Below are 19,839 nucleotides of genomic sequence, written 5' to 3'. Positions count from 1 at the left end.
TCGGGAAATGCAAATCAAACCATCCTGAGACGCCGCTTCACACCCAGGAGGATGCTCCGAGCAAACTGGAAACACCAGGCGCTGGGGAGCGTGGGGAGCAACCAACTTCTCACGCTGGGAAACAGTCAGCGATTCATCGCCAAGTTACACATGCATTCCCACCTCCTCCTCGAGGGGACTGGCCCAGGTGAAACACGAAAACCTGGCAGCGAGACCTGGATGCTTATTCACAAACTCTAGGAAACTGCCAGCAAGCTGGCGCCGCTCCACGGAGGACGGGCGAGCAGCCTGTGGGATGCCGGCGCACAGCAACGTCAGCAGGAAGGAGGAGGAGCTGCAGATCCGTGAGGAACCTCGCTGAGTACTGCTGGAGGGCGGAAGCCAACCTCAGAGGGCCACAGCTGTGATGCCATGTGGGTGGCTTTCTGGAAAAGGCTGAATTGCAGGGAATGGGGAGCGGCTCAGTGGTTGCAGGGAGGGGACCACGGCAAAGGCACCGTGAGGATTTTTTAGGAGGTGCTGGAATGCCCTGTGTCCTGACTGCGGGCAGCTGCACACCGGTGAGTTTGTTAAAATGCACAGAACTGCACGAGAAAGAGGTCAGTCTACACAGGCTACCCCTGATGGTTCCGACTAGACGAGACATTCTGGGGAGGGCAAAGCAGATGGTGAGAAGACCAGTGGGTGTTGGGGTGGGGGCAGGACCGCATGGGACTTTCAGTGCAGTGAAACCACTCCGTGTGACGCTGTCACAATGAACACGGGACAGTGCACATTGGTTAAAACCTACAGACTGTACAGTGCCAAGGGTGAGTCCTCACGTCAATTGCACGCTTTGGGTGACGATGACGCTCAGTGGGGGTTTGTGGACAAATGGACCAACTAATGCAAGATGTTAACAACAGGGAAGACGTGGGAAGGGAAGGCAGACAGGAACTCTGCACTCTCTATATAGTTTTCCTGTAACCCTAAAACTGCTCTAAAAAATAAAGTCTGTTTTAAGAAAATCAAACTCATAGAATCGTATAACAAAAAGAGAAAAATTAGCCAGGCATAGTGGCAGACACCTGTAGTCCTAGCACTTTGGGAGGCTGAGGCAAGAGGATCGCCAGAACCCAAGAGCTGGAGGCTGCAGTGAGCTGTGATCGTGCCACTGCACTCCAACCTGGGCAACAGAGCAAGACTGTCTGTAAAACAACACAAACAAAAATAGACAAGACCTTGACCTAAATGCCATAAATGTATCACTTTGGAAAAGCCTTTCCTGTACAGGTAAGGCCGGCACCCTCTGGTCACCTGCAGTATCTGCAGCCCAGCAACTTCATCACAACATCATACCAGGTTAAGTGTCTACACACACACAGACATACACACACACACACACACACACACACACACACACACAGAGCAAAGGCCTGCGCAATGGACCCGCATCAGCTGCCACGCCACAGCTCTGTCACCACTGCATCCCGGCACCCATTCTTGTGCCAGGCACACAGAGGCACTCAGCTATTTCTAGAAACAATGAACACACAAATCTGCAGCCTTCCTGCCTCCTCTATCTCTACGGCTGCAGACAGAAAACTTCCCGCCAGACTGTCACAGCACCTTGTTGTCACCGCACTGTTTCAAACCTTTCCTCAGATGTCTCTGCACCTCTCTGAGGGACAATAACAGGTGAGGCGCCAGGGCCCCACGTGTGGGTGGAAGGCAGGTGGGCTGGGAGGGCGCCCACGCAGGTGACAAGCCATAGCAACTGCCACGCACGGCTGAGGCCCTCTTCCTGGTGCCTTGGACTAGTCCAGACCCGATCTAGGAAGCCCCCCTCATTCACCTTTTTAAGGCTACGTGGGAGAGTATGTGAACCCAGGGAGGGCCGGGGTGTGAGGGACAGAGCAGGCACAGGAGCGCTGATGTCCAAGAAGGCAGGGAGACCATCAGGGCAACCCAGGAGGGGGCAAGAAAACAGCTACCGGATGAGAGGCTTTCTAGACACACAGCGGCCAGCACTCACACACACAAAGGTGGAGGAAAAAGAGCCCGAGAAAGTGAGACTAAGGCGTGTCCCAAGACCACAACCACTGTCCTCCCTCCCCAGGGTGGCGATGGCACAGCACTGTCCTCCGGGCCCACCACCTTTGCTAGAGCTGAACACATAACCAAGATGACACTACGTTAACTCTGAGGGTCCTCATTGAGCAAGGGAAGAAAACCACACACACTTCAACTCCAGCACTTCAGAAGTTAAATGTAAACATCCAAAAGGAGTAAGTAACATTTCACAATAAAACTGCGACTTACCCAACCTGAATGAGTTCGTTCAACTTGGTGGCATTCTTGTCATCCATACCTTCAAGTGGAAAAATAAACAAATGAGACCATGAGGTAGTTAGGAGCAAAACCATTAAAGATTCCCATTTTACTGTCTTCAGCATAGACTCCAAATCCTGTCACCAAATATCAAAGGTCTTCCAGGATCAAACCCCTGCATAGCTGTAGCCCGTGCCCCAGTCACAGTGCCCCAGCGCCACTGCTCACCTGGAAGGTGCCGGCACGTCCTACCCGGCTGCTCGCCCAGGCAGGCACACTGCATGGCTGCCGTCGGCCCATCTCTCCTCCCCAAACTCCCCCGAGTCCCACGGCCACTATGAACTTCCGTCCCCAACAGCCTGCTTTGGACACCCTGCTTCCTTGGGTACCATCCTGTGCCCTGCGTGTACTTTTCTGCTGGGCTCTGTACCTGACCACGTTCTCGTGTTGACCCTGAGCCCCATCCTCGAGGTCTGCTTGACGATGGGCCTGATACACTGTGCTCCCGGAGGAGATGCCCTCAGGGACACACTATGCTCGAGTGTGCACGAAAGCAGGCAGGGTTACAAAGTTCCTGGGAGAACCTGGGTGAGGGGCATTTGAGTGCTCACTATAAAACTCTTCGAATTCTTCTGCATGTCTTTTTGGGGGGAAAAACCCACACACAAGCAGGCTAAAAGCCAAAGATAACCTCGTCACGGCAGTGAGAGCACACGCCTCACACAGACAGGACAGGGGACCACTGGCCCTGGCAGACATGGCACAGGAGAGGCGGTGGGCACAGCTGGAGGGGTGTAAGGAAGAGCCCATGTAGTCGGAACTCTATGCCCAGCACAAGCCCCTCTCAAGAACGAAGACGAAGATGATTTGTCAAATAAACAACTAAGAGCACTCACAGCAAGCACAACTGCGTGACAAGAAGAAAGGACTTTTCCCAGCACGAAGGGAAATGACACCAGCTGGAGTATGAAAGCCCTGGGAAGGGCCACAGCGTGGACTTGTGCGTTCAGCGGGTACGAGGCCCAGCCCAGCGCTGCTTTCCGCTGAGTCTGGCCAGAGGCCTCATCACCAGCCTCTGGGCTCCGGTCACCAGGCAATGAGCATGGAACCGTCTCTGGACAGATGTCTGCACCAGACAAGGATCAGAGCGCCAGCCCCGGAGCCGGCCAGGCATGGCGCTGTATGGTCCTGCGCCCCAGCTCACCCTGTCACTTGCTGACCACGTCGCCTACTTCCATCAGGTCCCTTTTAACTGGGGATGACACGAGCATGTGCAGAAGCTAAGACAATGCCAACAGGCCACATGTGTGAGCAAAGGCTCAGTTTGCTGACGTGGGACTCACGTCTGTCTGGAGACCTCAAGCAGGACAAGCCACTAAAAGCACATCCGACCACAGAGCTCTGGGCACATTTCTGAATGGGCCAGAGCAAGGCGCAACATGCAGGCACTTGGGGACATAACGGGTCTGAGTGCACCTTCCCCCAAAGAGACACGAAATCATACAACAGGTGAAGCGAGAACACCAAGGAGCCCAGCACGTGACCATGCGGTCAGTGAGGGCAAGCGGTGGGAAGGGGTTCAGAGGGAAGAAACCCCCAGTGGGGCAAAGGGCTGACAGGTTGGAGTGTGAGCTGCAGGTGTGCGTGTGAGCGTGCCTTTGAGTGTGGTGACATGCAGGGGGCCAGAGGACTGGCCAGTGTTCCACCAGGACTGGGCAGGGCAGGACCCCACTGCTGGGCAAGGGGGCACCTAGGAGGGGACTGAGGTGTGGCTGGGAAGAAGGGCCCGACACCTGCGTGCAAAGGCCTTGGTCAGGGAGGTCCTTGGTCAGGGAGTCCCATGACACTCCAGGGAAAGAGAAGGTTCTAAGCAGGGAATGGACAAGGGGATGAGTCCACAGACTGAGGTGAAGTCAAAGATGCCCGGCACTGTGCCCACAACAGGGCAGAACCCCAAGTGCCGCCATGAATAGACGGTATTTAGGGCAAGGAGGGAGAAGGATGGAGCAGAGGAAGCAGAGGTCAGAGGGAGGCAGGCTGAGAGCCCTGCCCCGCCCCCATGGGGTGCGCAGGGAAGGGAGGCTGGGGAAGGTGGACTTGGGGCAGTGGAGCAGCCCCGGGGCACTGCTTTGAGCAGCTGCCTCTGTGTGGGGCTGAGGCTGAGATGAGCAAGAGTGGCCAGGACATGGGGGCAGGGACGGTGCTGAGACCCACGGTGTCCTGGGTCAGGTGGGCAGTCACCGCAGGAGCAGAGGCGTCAATGCAAGTCCTCCACGTAGAGGTGGCACCTGAAGCCGCAGGACTGGGCAAGGCCACTCGGACAAGAACCAAGAACCAGAAGAAGGGACAAAGGCCGAGGACAAAGACCTGTGACGCAGATGTGTCAGCAGTGGGCAGATTGAGAGGTGTGGAGGCCACCTGGGAAGAGGCCCCAGGGCCAGGGGCCAGGGAATCCCCAAAGGACCACCACCTGGCAGGGACTGACAGGTGGGCCGGAGAAGAGACATCCATGAAGTGTCTGTGGAGGGAACCAGGACCTGGGTGGCGATGCCGAAGGACCAGGCAACAGAGAGCGGGGACACGTGGTCAAGAACGGGTTGTCCTTGTTCTTCCTGGAAGAGGAAAGCTGAGAGAGCTAAGCTGAGAGAGCTATAGCACGAGATCCCAGGACACAGATGCTTCCAGAGGCGGAAGAGGGCTGACAACCAGGACAGGTGGGCAGGAGACGCAGGAGTGGGTGAGGGGCCGGGAGCTTGGGCGCTGCCCGCTGGCCTCTGGTCCCTTTGGTTAGGACGAGCATCTGCTGCGCTGGGGACAGACGTGGCAGGAAGGCAGTGCCTTGCAGACACAAACGTCAGCCTGGCTCTCAGCGCTGCCCACCAGGAGCGAGGACAAGACACGAGACAGCAGGACCAGAGTGTAGCAGGTGGGGGTGACTGGCTGACAGATCCTCCCGGGTCTGCCACCCACCCTGAGCTGACTGGAGATGGCGAGGGCTTGCCGCCATAGGTCACAGGTATTTCACTTAACCTCTGAAGCAGCCGTGGTGTGTACCCCTACAACACCCTGTGGATGGCAAGGTGCCATCTGGGGTCACATAGGAAGGGACAGGCAGGGCCAAGAGGCACCCGGGAAGGCCAGAGCATCCTGATCTAACGCTGGTGTAAAAAAACGTCTAAAGGGAACCTGACCACGAGGAGACAACCAGAGCAAATCCAAAGTGAGGGGCAAGCGGCCTGGAATCCTCAAAATGCCAGCATCATGAAAGACCAAGCAGTGCGGGCTGCTTCTGGACAGAGACTTGGAGAGACCCACGGTCACATAGCTCTGGACAGGAGTCCAGGCTGAGGTTTGGGAGGTTTTAGGAAACCCGAATGCGGCAGGTCAGATTCCTGTGCCTGTCCCTGCTCACTGTCCTTGTGTGATGGCAGGATGGCAGCTGTGCGGGAAAACACCCGGGCTCTCAGGTGAAGTGGGCTGACACCTTACAGTCAAATGGTAGAGCGCGTGTATGTGAACATGTGTGTGCCTGAGAGCACGTGTGCGCATGTGTGCAGAGAGGGAGAGAACAGTGGGGTGAACGTGAGCGACTGGCGAGTCTAAGTGCAGGTGTGTGGTGGTCATCAAATCCTTCAATTTTTCTGTTACCAGGTTTTCAAGATAAAAGAAGGAAAACAGAAGCATTCCTAGGCACTAAGGACCTATGGTGACAAGGACAGCAGGGCCCCGACAGGCAGCGTACTCACAGCCCCCAATCTTCTTGCGCAGCTCGCCGTAGCAGATGAGTCCGTACAGCTCCTGGGATGACTTCTTTAGCCCTCGGGAGAACACTGGGGGGCGAGAAAGGGAGACCACTTCAGAGAGGGGAGACGCAGACATCCAGGGCAACTCAGCACACAGTTGCAAGGTCGACACCATGGCTCACGCCGACGTCGTGGCTTTGACCACTGCAGCTGCACCTTAGCCACCCAAGCCGTTCACCTCGGAATGCTAGGTGGAGCGCATGCACAGCACAGTGCTGTTTTTGCAATTTTCAAAATAAAAGTTAAACAAAAACAAGGAAGAAGCAGTGAGAAAATCACTAACAAACAGGGCAAGTGTCCCCTGAGGAGAAAACAGAATGCACAACCCCGGCGTTGTCAAGGAGGCAGTGCAGGCAATGGACGTGAACAGCCCTAAACCTGTCCTGTCACCCCTCTCTGCACACACAGGATGTACCCAAGTGCCGGGGGCCAGGCAGGACGAGGAACCGGGACACAGACACCTGCAACGCCTGACGTTCACGCTCCACCCTCAGCAGCCCGTCCCATCTGGGGGCAAACAGGCCAGGACAGGTATGGCTGGACTGCAGCGCTCCACACTCCGGCCTTTGGTGCGAGCAGAGTGCCGCGGGAGCTCCTGCAGGAGGCGGACTGGGTGGGAGCGCCTGCCTGGAGCTGTCCTGCCCCTAGCAACACACTGGGGGATGGGGACGCGGCCTCTGAGAGCCTCTGATGTGAAGAGTATAAAACCTAAGCTGCTTGGGCCACTGTGGCTTTGGCTGTTTCAGTTATGAAGCTGAACTTCACAGGAACAACAGAGTGGAGGCACCTCGGGGTCATCCCAGGGCAGGGATGAAGGCCACTTGTCCCGTCCACTCTCTAGCCCAATGGCACTCTCGGGTTCTCTCCCCAGAGACCTTTTTTCAAGGCTTCCACATCTGTCTGTGTTTATACTAACAAGTAAGGAAAAGAAAAATACATTAGTAAGTGGAGAATAAGGTTTTGTGTTTTTTTTTTTTGAGACAGAGTCTCACTCTGTTGCCCAGGCTAGAGTGCCGTGGCTTCAGCCTAGCTCACAGCAACCTCAAACTCCTGGGCTCAAGTGATCCTCCTGCCTCAGCCTCCCGAGTAGCTGGGACTACAGGCACGCGCCACAATGCCCGGCTAATTTTTTCTATATATTTTTAGTTGGCCAATTCATTTCTTTTTTTAATAGAGACTGGGTCTCGCTCTTGGTTTCGAACTCCTGACCTTGAGCAATCCACCCACCTCAGCCTCCCAGAGTGCTAGGATTACAGACATGAGCCACCGCACCTGGCCTGAGAATAAGGTTTTGAAGACTTTTGTAAACCAAGGCTTCTGGACCTTGGGTGGCCCCGAGGGCCTGCGACACTGCCAACACCACAGGCCAACTGTCCGTGACGCCTTTCTGAGATCCAAGATCTCACCAGACCCTCAAAGGCGACAAGAACTCAGGAAACATTAGGATTCGCCATTCACTGGGTAACCAAAATGTGGTCTGTCTGTCCACGCAGTGGAGTCCCCCAGCAGTGAAAAGGACCGCAGTCTGGGACGCGCTGTGATATGGACGAGCCCTACGAGCCTATGCTCAGTGGAGAAGCTGGACACAAAGGGCACACACTGCACTCCTGTTTACGAGAAATGTGCGGAACAGGGAAATCCACAGAGACAGAAAATAGACTGGAAGATTCCAGGGCTGAGAGCACAGGGTTTCCTTTTGGGATGATGGAAATATTCCGGAACTAGATAGTACTGATGGCTGCAACACCTCGTAAATATACTAAAACCCACTAAATTATACATTTTAGATGATGAATTTTATGGTATGTGGATTATATCTCAAAAAATATTTTGGGGCCGGGCGCGGTGGCTCACGCCTGTAATCCTAGCTCTCTGGGAGGCCGAGGCGGGCGGATTGCTCAAGGTCAGGAGTTCGAAACCAGCCTGAGCAAGAGCGAGACCCCGTCTCTACTATAAACAGAAAGAAATTAATTGGCCAACTAATATATATAGAAAAAATTAGCCGGGCATGGTGGTGCATGCCTGTAGTCCCAGCTACTCGCGGGAGGCTGAGGCAGCAGAATCGCTTGAGCCCAGGAGTTTGAGGTTGCTGTGAGCTAGGCTGACGCCATGGCACTCACTCTAGCCTGGGTAACAAAGTGAGACTCTGTCTCAAAAAAAAAAAAAAAAAAAAAAAAAAATATTTTGGGGGGAGGCTGAGGTAGAAGGATCACTCGAGACCAGGAGTTTGAGACCAGCCTGGACAACATAGCAAGACGCCATCTCTACAAAAAACAAAAAAATTAGCCAGGTGTGGTGGTGGTGCCTATAGTCCCAGCTACTCGGGAGGCTCAAGCAGGAGGATCACTTAAGCCTAGGAGTTCAAGGTTGCTGTGAGCTATGATGATGCCACTGCACTCCAGCCTAGGTGACAGAGCGAGACCCTGTCTCCAAAATTAAAAAAAAAAATTGTTTTCGATCCCCCTATTTGAAATGGCAAAAAGAAAAAAAACACACAACCCAGAAGAGAGAAGAAAGCAACATCAAGAGCAAGAAAGCACAGAAAGGTGGTGAGGGAAAGGGGGCAAAGGGCCGGAGGGGATGTAGTCCCAGGACAGAGCAGGGTCTAGGCGGGTCCCTCTGTTGCCTCCTCGGCACGGCCTGGGTGTTCGTCCCAGACCCAGGGGAGGGACAGAGCTCGCCTGGTCCAGACGCAGAGTCTGTGAAACTAGCCACACCCAACAAGAGACACCAGCACACGTGGATGCACACAGATGTCACCCTCTGTGGCGCCAGCGGCACAGTGGCCGGCAGGACTCATCTGTCTGTGTGGACGCCGCACAGGACTAATGAGACCAACCAGATCTCAGACCGCAGCGCACGGGAAGGCCCGGGCTCCTGAGCGACAGCACAGCAGAGGTGTGTGCGTCTGCGCGCACGCACTTTGGGTCCCACTCTGCTCGGCGAGTCAGACAAACACCACACGCTGCAGACCACTGCTTTCAACCCAGTCAGAAGCACCACGACAGGAACCTACAACGTATGAAACCTGTTGCCACCGGCATGGTACGAGGAACCCAGACACCTCTGTCCTCGTGACCTCCAGTCCCAGGCAGCCACCAGCTGCAAAGGCCTGACGGTGCCAGCGGCCCATGCAAACACAGGCAGAGGCTGGTGGCCCCTGGCTGAGACGACTGGGACCCATCACAGACCCCAGAGGAGCCGTGATGCCACAGAAACAAGGTGCATCACACAGGCCCCCGCCAAGAGCCCAATCAGGAGACACCAGGGCCGTGGTGGGGTAAGAGGGAGGACTGCACAGGCCCACTCAGAGCAGGGGAAAGGCTTGGGTAGCTCTGACCCACACAGCGGCTGTGTGGGAGCGTCCACCCTTCATCCCCAATGGGAGAGGAGGTCTGGAGGGGAATGACACTGCCAGGCACCAGAGGCGTAGGATTAGGAGCCTGCACGGCAGGGAAAATAGCAAGGAAACATTTGCTTAAGTGCCTTCCCAAATCAACACTGGAAGCAGCCCAGATTTGGCAGACCCTGAGCCTCAGAGGAGAGTATGAATCGGGAGTCTACGCTAGGGACCCCAGCATCCCTGAGGCACTTCCCCACCCGTGGGCAGGAAAGCAGCAGACTTTCCGACTGAGGCTTGTGGAATCCCATTCCTGTGTCGACAGCATCTACCGAACAACCTCCCCGCCGCTCCGCAGTCGCTGGCCACCTTCTCATTTCAAGAGAGCCTTCGGGACCAGCCGAAGTGGACAGCAGACATGCAGGGGTGGCCGAGACAAGAGGCTCCAGTAGGCACAATGGCACAGGCAAAGGCTCGAGGAGGAGCGGCACAGCCACGCTGCCCCAGGCAGAGTGCGAGTGGCAAAGAGAAGGGCTCGGGCTCCTGAAGGTGCCAGCGACGTGAGTGCACAGGGTGCGCTGCAGGCATGAAGAGCAGGCCTGTGGCACAGGCACGAGTAGAGGCAGTTCTCCTGACACGTGGAGGTGGCAGGCAGCCACATCTCCAGGGAACAGAGACTATGACGAACAAAGGGTGCTCCAAGCCAGAAGTGTGCCTGGAGGTGAACTGGTCATGTGAATAAAGAGACCTGCGTGATCTGTATTCAATTACAGACGGGCAGAGCCTGGGAGAGCCGACTACCCACCCAGGCAGGCCAGGGCCAGCCCTGCCCGACTCCCACCCCAACGTGCTCCACTCAGAGGAGGGCCAGCACAGTGCTGGCAGCCTGGCCCCCTGGCTGGACCCCAGGGGCCCTCACTTATAGTCAGGGACCAGGCCCAAGGTGAGCTAGGGACCCAGGACCCACACACATCAGAAGCACACAACACACTACTCAGAAAAGCAGCAGTTAGAACACCAGAGCGCGGTACACGGGTAGCTTCCTCCAAATTCAAGCTGGCCGAGAGTCACCAGGCAAACCACCAAAGCGCAAGGCGAGGAAATCCGGGCTGAGCAGCTGGGTGGGAAAATGCCAGAGAGCAGGTCCTGTGGGGCTGTAGAAACCGCGCTCCAGCAGGAGCTGGCCTGGCCTGTGCCCACTCACCGTGGTCGAAGTCGATGTACTTGGTGATCTTGTGCCAGGTGCGGTAGTAGAAGTGGCGCACCTGCTCCTTGTTCTTCACCATGCTGGCGGGCTTGCCCTTCTTCCTGTACTTCAGGGCGATGTTGTTCTGGATGGCTTCAAAGTCTTTCCCGTGCTGGAAAATAAGTCCGGGGTAAAAGCACATGGGTTAAAACAATGCAGCGCTCCGTGGGGGGTGGATGCTTCCTGAGAGAGGAGGACGGGCCTGGCGCCAACAAGCAGGTTGCCCTTCCCAGCTCTTGTGCATGGACTTCAGCTTTGACTTCCTAGGACCTCAAGTTTTAATCAGTAAAGATAAAGTAACGGCAGAAACTTGGGGACAGAACTACCAGAGCATGTGGACCACAAACAGGCAAGGCCCCGAGCAGGAGAAACCAAGCTCGTCACTTGGCCACCGGGTGCAATCTCTAGGGCTCTATAGAGACCATGACCTGGGACAGCCGGGGAGGAATCGCCAGGAGGCAGGAGTGACAAGGGTGCTCAGCGTGGTGCACATCTGGCACCTTAAAAATCAAACAGACCGACTGTTCAGAAACCCCTCCGTGGCTCTGGCCACACAGAACGCATTTTGTATCAGAATGAGGACGCAAGTGCGTGCACGGAGAGCACACATGGCACGTGCTCTGAGCACACCTGCGGCTGATCCTCCCTGAACGGCTCCCTGCAAAGGCGGAGCACGGCTCAGACTCCCAGAGGACAGGCTCACCACCAGTGCTGCTCCAGGTTTCACCACAAAGAGAGCCAGCTGCCGGACAATCTCACCAAAAGCAAGCTCGGAAGACTGGCTGGACGGGACCAGAGGCAAGGGCAGCCCAGCAGCAAGCAGCTCCCCAGTGCCCAGCTGCTGGATTCCAAACATGCTTTCCAAATGGAGCCAGGGCTCCCGGAGAAACGGCCGACTTCAGGGCTGGGGCAGGGAGGGCAGCAGGTGAGCTCTAAATACCTTAAGGTGACAGAAAGTGAGACACACTGCTGGGTGACAGGAACATGTCGGGAGGACACAGGAGCCAGCGTAAAGCAGCTCCAGTGGTCACATCTGGAGTGATTTGGGCAAGAAAACCAACCATGACGTGAATGGATCATGACCCACAGAATAAAACAAACACGAGTCCATGTGGGTAGAAATGTAAATAGATAAATAACCGAACAACCACGTAAACACGAAGGCAGGCTATTCCTCACGTGGCTTCACCAGGGAGTGTGGAAAGAATAATGGAAACAGGTAGTCGCTGGGCAGACGCCACAGCAGCGGTGGGCGTTGACATCAGTGGGGGAGAAAATGACAAGCAAGACATTCACACAGTCTCAGAGACCCAGCAGACACCCCCTGGATGCAGAGATCGAGGCTAATGTCACCGGGACCGAGACAGGTCACGTTGCACACTTCCAGATCAGATGCACCAGGAAGGACAGGTCACCGCTGTGAAATCCTTGATAGAAACGCATAATGTGAACTGGACCAGGAGGGACCTACGTATAAGCCGAGAAAGGAAGTCAAGAAAGGAAGAGAGGGAGAGGGACAAGGAGAGACACCAGGTTGAGGAACTGCCCCAGGCTGCAGGAGCCTTGGAGTCACACAATCAAGCGCAACGTGGGACCCTGGCCCAGAGCCCGAGGTGCAGTTGGGCCCTGGAAGGCTGGTGGGATGAGCAGGATGCACACGAGCTTGTCACCTGCACGTGAGCTTGTCACCTGAGGTTACGCCCACAGTAGGGAAGCAGGGAGGAGGGCATGTGGGAATTCTTTGTCCCCTTTTTGCAACTTTAAGTCTGAAATGTTTCAAAATGAAAAGTTAAAGAATAAAAAAATTCAAAAAAAAATGAAAGCTCGCTCATTGTTCTAAAAAGGAACGGCAGGGAAAACATAGGCGGCAAAGCTGTATCTGAAACGCCTGTCCTCACAGTCCAGATCAGACCCTTCTCCCTCCAAATCCCTCAGCCTTAAATGAGAACCAAGGTGGAAAGGGACGCAGCCAGGCCCTGTTGCACGGCTTCCCTCTGCAGCCAGGGCAAGGAGGAGAGGTGAACTGACCTACTAGGCTGGGACCAGAACCCGGGTTTCGTGACTCGGGTTTCGTGACCCGGGTTTCGCTTCTCAGCTGTGCTGCCTCCCGAGGTCTCGTGGCACCTGGCAGCATGTGCGTTTTCATCACCCAACTCCTTCGTGCCTGCGTCTTGCTCTGGTGAGACCGTAAGCCCACAAGGGCAGGGCCTCCCGGCACTGCTAGCACAACTGAGTGCCCTGTGCTTAGCTGTGAACTAGATAAATAAAAGTGGTGGCAACGACAAAAACTAGGCAGAATTGAAAGAAAGAGAAAACTATTAGGAGGCAAAGACTCAGAACTCACGGTATTTACAGGGAGTCGGGAGACAGTAAAAAGCCCAGCTCTGTGCACAGGAAGGGGAAGGTGCGGGCAGGTGCAGAGAGAGGGCACACCACCACACACACCCGTTCTGGACATTGTGAAAAATAAGCACAGGACACTGGCTGTGTGGATGGAAGGTAGGAAATCAAGAATTGCACAGCAAAAATAAACACAGATGGACGAGTGACTGTAAGAAGGAAAATGAAGTGTCGACGGCCGGCTTTGCACTGAACACCGCTGACAGAAGGGCGTTCAGAGGCGAAGAGGCTCAGGTGCCAGCCCCACTCCCCACCAGCAGTGGCAACAGGGCCCGGTGCAGGGAGAAGTCTGGACGGGTGGTGACTTGAGGGGCCAGTCTGAGCTCACGTCCGGTGCTGCCCTAACTAGGGTGGGGCCAGAAGGTGGCCAATGCTTTGGGGTAGCAGACTAGGGCCCAGACAGCAAAGCCCCTGCCCATCCCTCCCAGCTATGAAAGTGGCTCAATTCCTCCACCCTGAGCTGCACTGAGCTGGGTTCTGTCACTGGAAACATAATGAAGTCAGACACGGATGGGTGTCAAGAGGGCAGCGAGCTTCATTAGCATTTATCGAAGCAACGCTCCTCAGAGCAGAGGCCTGTGCTCAGCCACCGTGATCCCACAGCTCCAGATCTTAATGGTCACCTTGCCCCAACCTGATACATCAAGACCCACCAGGGTGCCACGAGTTTTGGTCAGACACACAAAGTGACAGAGACACACCCTCTGAGATGCACAGTACCAGCAGTGGAAGCATCACACGACCAGAATAGCCAATTATTGTTACTAACCAAGGATGTCAGGAGTTCTGATGACACACACCTACCTGGCAGCAAAAATCGAACAAGAAGGTGGCACCACAAGGAGAGGGGCTAACTCACCTGAAGACAGGTACAGAGGGTCGTGAACAAGGGCACTCCCTCTGCCATGTTCAGGGGACAACCACGGCAGCCAGACCCCCGCAGGGCGTGTGTTTCCCCAAGAAGGAAGGGCCTCACCACAGCAGTAAGCAAGCGTTTCGGGCAAGAATCAGCCACGGTTGCCAGTTCTGAAAACATTCCAGGAACCACCGGTCCCCCACGCCTGACAGACAGCTTACAGAAGGCCCCTGGGGACGCCGTCCATACAACAACAGCCCTGTGCTTTATTCTAAGACTCATAGGGAAAAAAAGACACATCTGTGTTTGTTTGAAGGACTTCACGTCTACTCAAACAAGGCACGCATGCACACTTCACCCTCTCTGGACAGCCAGGCCACATGGGCACAGCACTCTCGTCCGACGGGGATGGGCAGCGCTTAACCGTCAGCTCTGGGAAAGCAGCGGCACAGCCACAGGAACGTTCTGCAATCTGTTTCGCTGCCTGTGTTCAGATGTGTCTCGTCTCTAATCTCCCCACAAATACGTCATGGTTTAAATTCCAAAGCCTTGCTCCTTTTTTGAGCCGTCTGTTTCTCAGGCTCGGCAAGACTTTTCCATCACCCCAATTAATTGGCTATTAAAAGAATAAGGTTCATTGATTCAGTAGCCTACTTCTAAAACTATATGCCAAAGAAGCAGTCTAAAATACGCAATGTGCACAAAGATGTTCCCTACAGCATTATTTAGCATAGGACCTCAAAAATCAATAGCACGAGGATGGTTTGGTAGAGCAGCGAACAGCCAGAAGGTGAAGATTCGACCCCGAGGGCCACTCCGTATCTGTCGAAACTACCCACTTCCACCACTGCGATCAAAGCCAGCCACAGACAACAGGTCAATCCATGGGCACGGCTGGCTTCCAGTAAAATTTTATTTACAAAAATGGTGAGCATACAGATCATAGCTTTGTCTACATCTAAAGCAGCATATTTATAGATATTTAAAAAATATTGAGCAAAGGAACTGTGAAACACCATGAGAAATGCAATTAATGTTAATAAGAAAGTATGTTCATGATAATCACAAGGATTTAAAAACAAAACACACAGGCACACAGAGCCAGCAGAGCATGGCCAGCGCGCTGGGCAGTGCTGCCTCCACTTGCAGGACTTCCTGCAAGGCAGCGGCCTAGGGTTTAGCCGGCTACACCGACAGACGTGGCAAGTGGCCCTTGCCCCCACTCAAGGGACCTCCTCCAAGTCAGCCTGCGCAGTGTCCAAGGGAAGGCCCAGAGAGGTGAAGACCACTACTTAGTCAAGAGTCCCTGGAAAGTAGCAGGCAGCAATCTTGGGCAGGAAATGAAAGCAGCAAACAAAAATGCTCCCCAACCACTCCTCCTCAAGGCACAAGGAGGAGATAAAAGGCCAAGGTCAGAGGGCGAGACTGGGGCTCCTGCAGGGACCTGCCACCCCCACGGCCACGGGAAGGCGCAGGCGCCAAGAGACTGGGTGTGCCGGCCACCTCTCGCCTCCACGGCTCACTTACCTCGTACAGCCCCTCGAAGAAGCTGTTCTTGTCCTCTGTGCTCCACGACTCCCACTGCCGCCGAGCCCTTTTGCCTTCTTCCTTTTCACCGCCAGAGGACCCTAAGTTCCGGGAGGAGGACCGAGAGCCCCCTGCAGGGCCGGAGGGGGCAACCCCAGACACATTTCCAGAAGACGATCCACCACCTTCGGCTCCTTGGAGAGAAAGGACCATACAGTGATCTGCCCGGAAAGCTGGAGGAGAGCCCAGTGCCCCCGGCCCCTCCACCGGGGTCCCACTGATCACCAGCAAGGAGACTCTGCGATGACAAAACCCTTAACTGACCAGAGGACGCTGCAAAACGCTTTCGCAGTGAGAGAAAGGAAGAGTTCTCGCAGAACCGTTCCACAGCGCCACAGTGTGCTGTGCGTGATGGAGACAGAGAAGTCTTGTCTCTCCAAGAACAGAAGTCTCACATCACATTTCACTGTATCTTTCTTTTTCAAATGGGGTTTTGGCTGAAATATTCTCATCATCTTTACAAATAAGTGGGTTGAGAGTCACACTCAAGAAAACATTTAAACACCTATAAAATGCTACCCTCTGTGAGAAATAATAAGCACCACCAGTGCTTACGAATCTTTAGTCCTTATCCTTGATCAATTCCCACCAACAGAATCTGGTGTCCTGAGAGTGACGGGAGAACCTTGCGAATTCTACCACAGCACCAGCTCCTGATCTCAAGCTGAACCTTTGGAGATGACGCTGGAAAGGAAAAGCAAGAGAAAACGCAGGCCCCGTCCTCCCGAGCTGTGGGCTCAGAACTCTGGCGCCCACGAGCAGGCAGGCAGGCAGGGACGAGGGTCAAAGGGCACAGACACAGACGAACTGTTTATGGCCCCGCGCTCCTCCCGCCCCTCTCAGAGGAAACGGAACTCCCAGCATATCCCTGTGGTCACAGCTACCCCGATGATAACCAGGGTTCTCTCTTCCTGGAACTATAGGACCATAAACCTTCAAACTCTGAAACAATCTTGCAAAAGGATGAAAATGAGATCATAAAAATAAAAATGCTTTAAAAAGCAAAAGCCAAACAACTGTAGGTTATTGTTTAAATGCTTTCCTAATGAGATAATCCTGGGCCCTGCCACTCAGGACTCACTTCCTGGTCGGGGGCGGCTTCCCGGTGCTGGCCGGGGCTCTGCTCCCTCCCTCGGTGGGTCTGCCACCAAGGACAGGAGTTTCACAGGAGACCGTCATAAATAATAGAAATGAAAACCCCCAAAGGCTGCTAGTCCTCGTAGACTTGTGAAGACTCTCTCTGGAAAAAACACGAAAAACTCGTGCAGGGCTGCCCAGAGAGCACGGGGAGGCCAAGACTCGGCCCACCTGACATCCCACCCAGGGCCCGCGTCAGAGTAAGGAGCCTTGGAAATGGCCGACCCCACAGTCAGCTAGCGGAGGGCCGCCGTTTCCAAACGTGCTCAGCTGTGGGGACGGGTCTGGCTCCCGTCTGGAGAGACGTGTCAGTGTGGCGACCAGTGTAGCTGGCTCATGAGGCAACGCGACCAGGTGCACAGAAACGCTGGCTTATCCGAGCTGCCCTGTCCAATTCGGTAGTCTATGAGGCCACTTAAATTTAAATATTATTAGAATTAAAAAATTAAAAACTTAGTTCCTCAGTCACACCAGCCACATTTTTAGTCATCGAATGCCACGTGTGGCTCGTGACCACCGTAGTGGACACCATGGAACATTTCTGTCAGTGCAGAAAGCACCACCAGCCAGTGCAGCGTTTGCATGTTTAATTCTCACAGTCCTAAGTGCGCTGTCACAGAGCAAGGACAGGCTCCACGTGTGTCCCATCCTAGCCCGCACGTCAGAAACGCCCTCCAAGGACCCTCTGTGTTACAGAGTGGGCTACATAAGGAGGTACTCAGCACATTACTTGACTTCGTCTATTCTTCACCGAAGCAAACCTAATGAGCCCGGTGCTGCCCAATCGTTTTCAACAAGTGTGGCAACTTCAGGGTTGGTTTCCAGGAGTCCGTTTTACTCCATTTCTAGTCAGTCAGAGACGTTTTCATTGCAAACTGAAGGGTGGGTTACAGATGCTGACTTTACAAGACATCCTGGCCCACCTGGAGCCCTCATTCCAAGGGGCAGGTGTCTGAGGAAGGGCTGCCCGTCCCCCTCTGCACCACCCACAACAAAGGACTTCAGATTCATTTCCAGTTTCTTAAGGAACACTCACGAAGCTCTCTTCTCCCGACACCATGACCTACCGACAGCCCCACCACATACATAGCGCAGGCTGCCAGCCATACCACATTAGGAACCTACTTAAAGTAGTAGACAGACGTTTTCTAAAACCCCATAATCCAGAGGCCTTGATAAATTCTGCAAGATTTTACCAGGTCACAGCACGGGTCACCCAGGCCAGAATGACAGTAAAGGATCACAGAGCGGAGCGTGTCTGAGCTGGAGGGGAGGGAAGGCCAAGGGCAGGACAAAGCAGACTGCGGGCGTGAGAAGGTGCAGCAGCCAGAGTGACACTTGCCTGCCGGACAGGGGTGACATTTGGGGATGTTCAGCCTTTCAGAAATGATACCTCCTCAGTATAGGGAAACAAAGCAGCAAGAACCACAAAGGAAAGCATGCCACCCCCGAGTAACCATTTCTAAGTTTGGTGCCCATCGTTCTAGATCTCAAATGCTTTTTAAAAGTAGACCAGAATCACCAACTCAGAGTAGAAGAACGTGGCATCTGGTCTTCCCCCCAAAACTTCAGAGGAGGAAGTGGCTTCACTGCCTTAATTCTGGCCCCAACAGCTCCAGTTCAAGCAGAATAAAACGGCAGGTGGGAGCAGAGACACGAGGCAGAATACAAAGGTGACCCCAGAGAGGCCACCTCCCTCCAGAGACATTCAGAGAGAAACAGAGGTGAAGACCCACAGGGAAGGAGAGAGAAGTTACCAAGAAGAATGGAAGGCGTGGAAAGGTGAGTGAGGGAAGACGGTGATTCTAACAAGACTGGGTCGGCCCGCTCTCAGGGGTGGGAGTGGGTGTAAGAAGCAACAGAAAGTAGAGGGTCAAAGTCAACGCTTCACCCGTGACCATGTTTCCGAGACCACAAAGAAGGTTAGTAATAGTCTGCATGATGAGAAGTCAGTATTCTAGAACCCTGAAGTGATGCGCAAGGAGAACAGGCCCCAATAGTGGGCTCCTCGACAGCAAGGACGGGAGGCTGCCACACCCAAGCCTGGCCTACAAGCATGGGCCTTGCACCCAGCAGATGCTCAGTGACAGGTGAGGGCCCTCCATGTCCTCTCTCCGCCCCCAACCGGCACTGGACCAGCATGTCCAAGGCCCCTGGGACCAGGGCCTCCAGAACTGATCTCGCCCTGGTCTCTCATCCACTTGAGCTCCACCATCCTCCAGCGGCCCCATTGCCACTTGCTTCTCCCCCTTCCCAGTCCCACTGCAAATCCCCCAGGCCAGCTCCTCGCCATCTCTGACAAGAAAAGACACTCAACAGCCTCCTCTGGCCTCCCCAGAGGAAAGGACTGAGCAAAGGCCCAGACACAGACTACACTGACCTCAATGACTCTACTTCTGGACATTCTTGAGAACACCACACCCAAGTGCCTTCTGCACTGCTCAATCCTTCATCCCTGAATGTTAAGGTAAGTGCAGCGCTCAGCCATTAGCTCACTCAACTTGTTTTAAATGGAAGCTAATGTCCAGGCATATTGAGTGACTTTCCCTCTGCCACACAACTGAATTCTGAGAGTAGAATTCAGGTCCCCTCAATGCTGATTCAAAGTGCTCTCCAATACAATACCAGTCTCGCTAGGGTTGACTGCATCAGATGAGATATTTTACACCTCCTTTATTATTATTATGAGATGGGGTCTCAATGTCGCCCAGGCTGGAGCTATGACAGCGTTATCACAGTTCACAGCAGCCTCAAACTCCTGGGCTCAAATGATCCTTCTGCCTCAGCCTCCTGAGAAGCTGGAACTATAGACATGCACTACCACACCTGGCTAAATTTTGTTTTAGTTTTTCCAGAGACAGGGTCTTGCTATGTTGCCCAGACTGGTCTTGAACACCTGGCTCAGACACCTGGCATCAAGCAATCCTCTGGCCCCAGCCTCTCAAGTAGCTGGGATTACATGCATGAGCCACCATGCCTTGCTCAAGACATCTTTTAAAAACACCCAGAAGCTACAAGCAGCCCACAGATTATGCAAAATGTAAGTAAGAGTAAATTACATAAAGTTGTTTACTGATCCCTAAGCACAGGCAACCATGACTTCAGACTACAATGCCCAATTTTGGAGATGATGCATTTCCCCATCCTCAATGGAACTAAA

At 54.3% G+C, this 19,839-nt stretch overlaps 1 protein-coding gene across 3 annotated transcripts in view; it reads right to left on the bottom strand.

Annotated features, from left to right (window-relative positions):
• Window positions 1-19,839, bottom strand: part of CRAMP1 (cramped chromatin regulator 1) — a 53,901-nt gene that overhangs the window by 28,100 nt on the left and 5,962 nt on the right. For all 3 annotated transcript variants that reach the window (XM_012743474.2, XM_075994937.1, XM_075994936.1), the window contains 4 exons: window positions 15,483-15,676; window positions 10,658-10,811; window positions 6,057-6,140; window positions 2,302-2,350 (listed from right to left, as the gene is read on the bottom strand). In XM_012743474.2, the coding sequence (XP_012598928.2) occupies window positions 2,302-2,350; window positions 6,057-6,140; window positions 10,658-10,811; window positions 15,483-15,676 (481 nt within the window). The remainder of the gene's footprint in view (window positions 1-2,301; window positions 2,351-6,056; window positions 6,141-10,657; window positions 10,812-15,482; window positions 15,677-19,839) is intronic.

Source organism: Microcebus murinus, chromosome 19 (assembly GCF_040939455.1).
Source record: "Microcebus murinus isolate Inina chromosome 19, M.murinus_Inina_mat1.0, whole genome shotgun sequence".
Lineage (NCBI taxonomy): Eukaryota > Metazoa > Chordata > Mammalia > Primates > Cheirogaleidae > Microcebus > Microcebus murinus.
This window is presented reverse-complemented; position numbering and strand designations above follow the sequence as displayed.